The sequence below is a fragment of the Narcine bancroftii genome, chromosome 1 (genome assembly GCF_036971445.1).
Source record: "Narcine bancroftii isolate sNarBan1 chromosome 1, sNarBan1.hap1, whole genome shotgun sequence".
NCBI classification, from domain to species: domain Eukaryota; kingdom Metazoa; phylum Chordata; class Chondrichthyes; order Torpediniformes; family Narcinidae; genus Narcine; species Narcine bancroftii.
The window spans coordinates 315,472,168-315,480,764 of NC_091469.1; the positions used below are offsets into that span (position 1 = coordinate 315,472,168).

The 8,597-nt window shown below is 43.8% G+C and overlaps 1 protein-coding gene across 1 annotated transcript in view; it reads left to right on the forward strand.

The window, feature by feature from the left end:
• The window catches only part of LOC138747121 (zinc finger protein 226-like), a 67,366-nt gene extending 61,806 nt beyond the window's left edge, over positions 1-5,560 (forward strand). Inside the window, exon 4 of the mRNA XM_069906115.1 lies at positions 1,391-5,560. Within this exon, the coding sequence (XP_069762216.1) occupies positions 1,391-2,029 (639 nt within the window). The 3' untranslated portion in view covers positions 2,030-5,560. The remainder of the gene's footprint in view (positions 1-1,390) is intronic.
• Positions 5,561-8,597: the final 3,037 nt, after the last annotated feature.

Consider the following 8,597-nt stretch of genomic DNA (forward strand, 5'->3'; position numbering starts at 1 on the left):
CCATTCCTCTATCTGCTCAGTCACTCTAGTTCCCATCCCCCTGCAAATCTAGCTTAAACCCACCAGAGCACCACTAACAAACTTTTCCTTCCAGTTCAGATGCAAACCAACCTGTCGGAACAGATCCCACCTTCCCTGGAAGAGCCCAATAATCCAGAAACCTGATGCCCTCCCTCCTGCACCATGACTTTAGCCTTGTGTTAAACTGCATTATCCTCCTATTTCTAACCTCACTTGCACGTGGCACGGGGAGCAATCCTGAGATCACTACACTGGAGGTCCTGCCCTTCAACCTAGTGCCTAACTCCCTAAACTCTCTGCAGGACCTCCTCACCCTTCCTACCCACGTCTTTGGTTCCTACATGGACCACGACATCTGGCTTCCCTCCTGAGAATGCCATGTGAGATATCTCGGACTCTGGCATCAGGGAGCAACATACCATCCAGGATATTCGGTGGGGTTTAGAAGAATGAGGGCGGGGGTCTCATCGAAACCCATGGAAAACTGAAAGGCCTGGATTTCGTGGACGTGGAGAGGATGGAGGGGGAGTCTGTGACCAGAGGGCACAGCCTCGTAATACAAAAAATACCTTTAGAACAGAGAGGAGGAATTTCTTTACGCACACGGTGGTGAATTTGTGGAATTTGTTGCCTTGAGTGGCTGTGGAGGCCAATTCATTGGGGATATTTAAGGCAGTGGTAGAAGTCAAGGGGTTGGGGGGGATAAGGCAGGAGAATGGGGTTGAAAGGGATAGGAAATCAGCCATGCTGGAATAGGAGGGTGTTCGATGGGCCAAATGGCCTAACCTGCTTCTGATCTTATTGTATTACAGTCAGCAACAGACGTCACATCCGTGAACTTTGCAGCATCAGGAGAGGATTCCTCACCTGGATTATAAACCAGCCCTTGTGTGTCAGAGGCAACCCAGCGCTGGCCATCACTCTCCCCACCTGCATTTCCAAGGAGGGGGTCACTCGTTGCCTACGAAATGGCCAATCAATAGAGGCTTCTCTCATGTCCTGTGGCAAAGGGCTCTGCAGCTGCTGTTCTGAGCATCACGCATGCTCCTTTAGGGGAAGTTGACAGTGCATCTTGGTAAGGTGATTCAACACTGGGTGCCAGGCATTGAGTGTAAGGTGCAGCACCAGGTCCCAGAAGTGAGGACTTCCGTGGTTCAAGGGCTTGCAACATCTGGCTAGAGGATAGTTCTCCCTGGGTCCTGGCCCTTGTGCTAGCCTCGATGTTGATTTAACCTGCTGCCCAGCTCTCCGAGAACCTCCATCAGGTTGAGCACTGTGGGCCCCAGGGCAGGACTTCCTTGATTTATCCCCTGGTCACACCCTTGTCCCCACAGCAATGAGCCCATTTCAGTGCTCTATCTGCAGGAAGAACTTTAATGGGTCAAGCCAATTAACAAAACACCGGCGGGTCCACACTGGAGAGAGGCCCTTCACCTGCCCTGAGTGCGGCAAGGGCTTCACCCAGACCTCCAACCTGCGGAGGCACCAGCGGGGCCACATCGGGGAAAAGCCGTTCACTTGCCCTGAGTGTGAGAAGGCCTTCACACAGTCCTCCCACCTGCTGACCCATCAGCTGCTCCACACTGGGGAGAGGCCATTCATCTGCCCTGAATGTGAGAAGGGCTTCACTCAGTATTCTGACCTGCTGAGACACCAGCGGTTCCACACTGGGGAGAGGCCATTTGTCTGCCCCGAGTGTGGTAAAGGCTTCACGCAGTCGTCCCACCTGCTTTCTCACCAAAGGGTCCATACCGGGGAAAGGCCATTCACCTGCTCTGAGTGCGGGAAGGAGTTCACCCAGTCGAACAGCCTGGTGAAACACCAGCGGGTGCACTCTGGGGAGAGGCCGTTCACCTGCTCTGAGTGTGGGAAGGGGTTCACCCAGTCCTCCAACCTGCTGATGCACCAGCAGGTCCACATGAGAGAAAGGCCATTCATGTGCACCAAGTGTGGGAAGGAGTTCACCCAGATGAACAGCCTGGTGAAACACCAGCGAGTTCACATGTAAAGTTTGGAGAGTGGAATATTTGAACCACTCTTTCAAACACCAGGATGAACAAATCCAAATTGGTCTTGGTCTTGTGTCAATTTGCAATTTATTTTTAGGTTCAAGTTTATTGTAACATGTACAAAGGTGCAGGGAGGAAGTTTGTTTTGGAGCAGTTTAGCGAGACATCCCGTACATAGTTCAGCAAACAATTCACAGTGCAGGAGTGCAGAGTTACAGGGACAGATCATTGGGTACAAAGCAAAAACAGTGTTATTCTACAAGTACGAGGATCATTCAAGAGTCTGATAACGGGAAAGGAACTGTCCGTGAATCTGGTGGGATGTGAGCTCACACTGGTGAATCTTCTTCTCCATGGGGAGGGAGGGTAAAGGGAGTGTGTCTGGGGAGGGGTGAGCCTATTAATATATTGGTTGCTTTTTCAGGGCATTGGGAAGTGGAGATGGATTCTCTCCCTCAATGTCAGTGACCCCGATTATATATTTTTAAACATTAACAATGCATCACGTTTGAAGGCTCTCTGCCCATGGAACCCATGCTGCCCAATTAACCCCAATTAACAGGAGTATCATACAGACTCCTTACAGACAGGACTGGATTCGAACCTGGGTGGGTGCTATAATAGCATTTTGTTAGCATGGCACCTGTTATGAACTAACAACCCTTTTAATTATTTTTGGGACTAAAGGGACTTTGTTAGCACTAACACAGAAACAGCAATAGAAAATTCACAAGACAATGGTAAATTCATAATAATGTTTTTTAATTAAACTATTAATAACAACATTTCTTACTTATCTCTTAACTCTAAACAACCCTACTAATGTGTAAATGTGTGTGTGTGTGTGTGTGTGTATAAATAAAGTCCCACTCCGAAAAGTCAATCTTTAAAAGTTCAGCATCATTTTAGTCTTGCTTGAAGGTCAGAAATAATTATGAAGTGCTTTTAAACTTCATATCTTCAGGCCTCTTTACCCACAACTCTGCTTTGCACACGAAAAATCTGCCCTCTTCCCAAAGCGACAAAAAATCTGACTATTTTCTTCCATGATTAAGTCACAAACCAGATGAGAGTTAAACAAAGTGGCCAAACACAAAAATGGACCCAGTAGAAATCTGTCCTCTTTTCCAAAGAGGCAGCGAAGTGGTCTTCCTTATTTCAAAAGCCACTGATTCTATGTTCCTTTTTCCCCAAGAGGTACACACAACAGCACCAATTCTGGTTATTGTAACTCAACCTGTCTTTCACAAGGTTTCAACTCCTATATGTCACAGGGTTTTGATTTCTGTCAACTCCAAACTGAACTAATCCTTGTCTCATTTCAAAAAGATATTTCTTCAAATCATGTGAAAGTTACTGGAATTTTAAACAGTCACAAACCTTAGTTTCTTGTAAACCATGTGACCTTCATACTCTGTCCTAGAGAAGATCACCTCACTTCTTTTTCAAAGTACTATCACTCACACAGCTCTGAGTTCCATTTCTCTTGTTCAAGAGGTCTTGTGGTTTAGTTTAAATACAGATGGTTTCCTCAGCAGTTCTTATTGAGTAATCAAGACCCTCATCAAATCCATTCGCTCTGTCCTTCCCAGACACGTTGACTCCGGGATTGAACTCTCTTTGAAAACAATGGTTCTTTATAAATGTGCTGTGACCTGAGTGTGGCCCACGTCAAAGAATGCAGAAACACTAGTTCAATTATTATTATTTAATGACATTTTTATATATGAGAAATATAGTTCAACATTAAACTGAAGATTAACACAAATCTGTTGCACACCCAATTATAGGAATTGAATTTCCTGTCCTGGATCTGTACCAAATGAAACAGCTGTTTGAAAACTGTCTCATCCCCCTGTATCTCTGTAATACACTGAATGTAGATACAAAGACAAGGTCATTCAGTCCAGTGGGGGCCAAACTAGGAGCATCCTGATATCTCCCCTCCTGTCAGTGCTTCTGCTCCATACCAACCCCCAACCACCTCACCCTGCTGGGATACTTTTCAGTTTCTTTCCCCTCTGTGTTCACTGAGCTTCCACTTCTAGACACCTGCACTGTTCACCTCAAGGTAAGGAGCAGGAGTCAGCCTTCCAGCCCCTTGACCCTGCTCTGCCAGTCAATAAGATCTAGCCATGACTCAGCTCCAATTACCTGCCCATTCCCCACAACCCAAATTCCTCAATCCCATAAAAATCTATCCACACGTGTATTAAATACTTTCCACAAGGCAACCTCCACTGCTTAATTGGGCAGAGAATTCACCACTTGGTGAGAAGCCAATTTCCAGTCCCACCCAGATGCTGAGACTCAAACGTGCTGAAGAAACTCACCAGGTCATAAAGCATTATGGGAAGTAAAGGGGAACCAACGTTTTGGGCCTCAGATGCTGCGTGACCTGTGGAGTTTCTCCAGGAAGTTTGTGTGTTGCACTTGACCCCAGCATCCGCAGATGTCCTTGTTTAATTCCAAACAGATGTTGTCAATATCAACCTCCAATTTTCAGTAATCATTCACACCCCCCCCCCTTCTATTCCCCTGTCCCTTTGATTTCCTTCCTCCAGCTCCCACCCCATTCCTTTCTCTGATCAGAGAATATCTTTCTCAGCCTCTGACCCGTCCCCAACACCTCTTGGCTCCTTCCACCTGTACTCGACCACCACCTTATTTGCATTTTGCCTGATTTTTAGTGTAATTAAGAAGAGCTCAGGCCCAGAACGTGAACTGTGACCTGCTGAGTTCCTCCAGCAATTCTGTGCATTCTCCTCATTATCCCTGTCTTAAATCTGCTCCTTTGTATCTTGAGGCTCTGTCCCCAGTTCTGGTGCCAGTTGCCCGTGGAAACAACATTCCTTCTTCTATTTTATCTATTCCTTTCATGGAAAAGTTTTTCCACAACAACACCTTCCAACACAAGGCCATCAGGCAGTGGTCAGCATAGAACACACATGTCAAACTCAGGCCCCTGGGCCAAATTTGGCCCGTGATATAATTATATTTGGCCCGCAAGATCATATCAAATATGTATTAGAGCTGGCCCGCTGGCTGCCGCGCCAGTATAGTGCATGCACAGCTAATACTACAAATCCCAGAATGCTTTGCAAATGCATTGGTGCTGGCCCGTCAGCCCGCTAATCGCCCCCACCTCCTCTCTTTACTTTCATTAGCATCTGCGACCTGTCGCCCAACTCACATGTAATAAACCCCTTACGAAAAATGGCCAAACGAAAGACAGAAAACAGGACCTTTCAAGACAGGTGGGAGGGAGACTATATGTTCATCATTTTAAAAGACAAACCTGTTTGTCATTGAAGCAAGTTGTTATTTTTTTGACTTGTTGTCTTGAGAAAAAAAATACATTTAAAAGGAGCTTAAAGGCTATAGAGAAATATTATTTATTGAATATTTTATTTCTCATTTGTTAATGCTTCTTCTGGAAAGAGTTTAACCAAAACTATTATTAAACATTTATTTTAATAAGAAAAAGTTTAATATTACATATGTTGAAAGAAGAGAAAACATGCAGATGTTGTTGAAAATTTTCAATAAATATTTAGTTTGGCCCACGACTTAGTCCAAGTTTTTAATTTTGGCCCTCTGTGAATTTGAGTTTGACACCCCTGGCATAGAACGTCCTGCAGATACTGAGAGATGAGGACTCAATGGATCCAGTGGGATGGTTCCCTGAGCCGACCGTACAGGTTAAAGTCTCAATGCCAGGGCTCACAAATGAGCACCAGGACTTGGCCTGGCAAGTGGGGAGAAGAGTCCTCCCAGTGAAATCCTTCTTGTACAACTGCGACATCATCCTCCAAGCACATTAACCTCGGGACGGGTGCTCTGGAGTGGGGACAGTTACCCACATCTTTGCAGAATGCAGATTCACAGTGTGAGTGGAGAAGGATGCAAGGGTCCATGTCACGGTTCATCCCCAACAGCAACGTGACAGAGGGCTCTGATCTATGGACTGTTCCCAGGGTCGCACTCTGAATCTGATATCCAGAACTGCTGGAGGACCATCATCTTGGTGAAAGATGCCTTTGGTTGGCCTGGCTAACCTGGGCACCGTCTCCAAAGCCAGAATTACCACTTTTTGTGAGAAAAAGCTTCACATTGTCACTACACTGAGGGAAGAAGTCTCTCATAACTTCCCCACTCGATTGCGTAGCAAGATATCGCAAAGCAGTTGAGCAAAAGTGACAGAAGTTCAAGTTCCACAATGCTTTTCAACATTCTGAGTGTATATGCAAGGGTTATATCGGGGGTTCGAGCTTCCTCCTGTTTTGTGAAAGTGTCAAATTTGATGGGTTAAAAGACAGAAGTATGAATTCAAAGACTGGCAATCAAACATACATTTATAAACAATACAATAAGAAACAATTTACAGGGGACTATGGGAACATACACACACAACATGTAAGGGAGCATGTGAACATACACACAAAATTTATAAGGGAGTGTGGGAAACTACACCCACTATTAATAAGGGAGAGTGGGAACATAAACACTATTTATAAGGGAGCGAAGGAACATACACGCACAATTTATAAAGGAGAGAGGGAACATAAACGCACAAGTTATTAGGGAGAGTGGGAATGTACACACTCATTTTATAAAGGAGAGTGGGAACAGATACAATTTATAAGGGAGTGTGGGAACAGACACACTCATTTTAAAAGGGAGAGTGGGAACAGACACACACAATTTATAAGGGAAAATGAGAACATTCACACATGATTTATAAGGGTGTGGGAATAAACATACAATTTATAAGCGTGAGTGGGAACATACACAATTTATAAGGGAGCGTGGGAAAATATACAGACAATTTATTACGGAGAGTGGGAACACACAATTTAAAAGGTAATGTGGGAACATACACACACAATTTATATTAGAGTGTGGGAACACACACACAAATTATAGGTGAGCTTGGGAACATAGATACATCATTCATAAGGGAGAGTGGGAACAGACAGACAAAATTTATAAGGGAGAGTGGGAACATATAAACACAATTTATAAGAGATCGTGAAAACACACTCCCAATATATAAGGCAGCGTGGGAACATATACATAAAATTTATAAGGGATTGTAGAACTTACACACAGAATATATAAGGGTGTGGAAACATTTGCACAAAATTCATAAAGAGTTTGGGAAAAGACCCACACAATTTATAAGGGAGCGTGGAAACATACACACACAATTTATAACGATGAGTGGGAACATACGCAATTTATAAGGGTGTGTGGGAATGTACACAAAAAAGTTATAAGGTTGCATTGGAACGTACATGCACACTTTATAAGGGAGAGTGGGAACATACACACTTGATTTATAAGGGAGTGTGGGAAAATACACACACAATTTATAAGCGAGCGTTGGAACATACACACAAAGTTTATAAAGGAGAGTGAGAACAGTCACACACAATTTATAAGGCAGCGTGGGAACATACACACAAAATTTTTAAGGGAGTGTTGGAAAATACAAACACAATTTACAAGGGAGTGTGGAAACATACACAATTTATAACGAATCTTGGGAACAGACACACCCAATATATAAAGCAGCGTGAGAACATACACACCAAATTTATAAGGGAGAGTGGGAACAGACACAACAATTTATAAGTGAGAGTGGGCACATACGCACATGATTTTTAAGGGAGAGTGGGAACATATAAACACAATTTATAAGGGATCGTGGGAACAGATACTCCCAAAATATAAGGCAGCGTGGGAACATACACACAAAATTTATAAGGGACAGTGGGCACAGATTCACACAATTTATAAAGGAGAGTGGGAACAGACACACACGATTTATAATGGAGAGTGAGAACATACACACAAAATTTATCAGGGAGTGTGGGAACATAAACACACAATTTATATTGGAGTGTGAGAACAGACACACACAATTTATAAGGCAGCGTGGGAACATACACACAAAATTTATAAGGTTGCGTTGGAACATGCACACACAGTTTATAAGGGAGAGTGCGAACAGACACACACGATTTATAAGGGAGAGTGGGAACATACACACAAAATTTATCAGGGAATGTGGGAACATAAACGCAAAATTTATATTGGAGTGTGAGAACAGACACACACAATTTATAAGGCAGCGTGCGAACATGCACACTAAATTTATAAGGGAGAGTGGGAACAGACACAACAATTTATAAGTGAGAGTGGGCACATACGCACATGATTTTTAAGGGAGAGTGGGAACATATAAACACAATTTATAAGGGATCGTGGGAACAGATACTCCCAAAATATAAGGCAGCGTGGGAACATACACACAAAATTTATAAGGGAGAGTGGGAACAGACACAACAATTTATAAAGTGAGAGTGGGCACATACGCACATGATTTTTAAGGGAGAGTGGGAACATATAAACACAATTTATAAGGGATCGTGGGAACAGATACTCCCAAAATATAAGGCAGCGTGGGAACATACACACAAAATTTATAAGGGACAGTGGGCACAGACTCACACAATTTATAAAGGAGAGTGGGAACAGACACACACGATTTATAATGGAGAG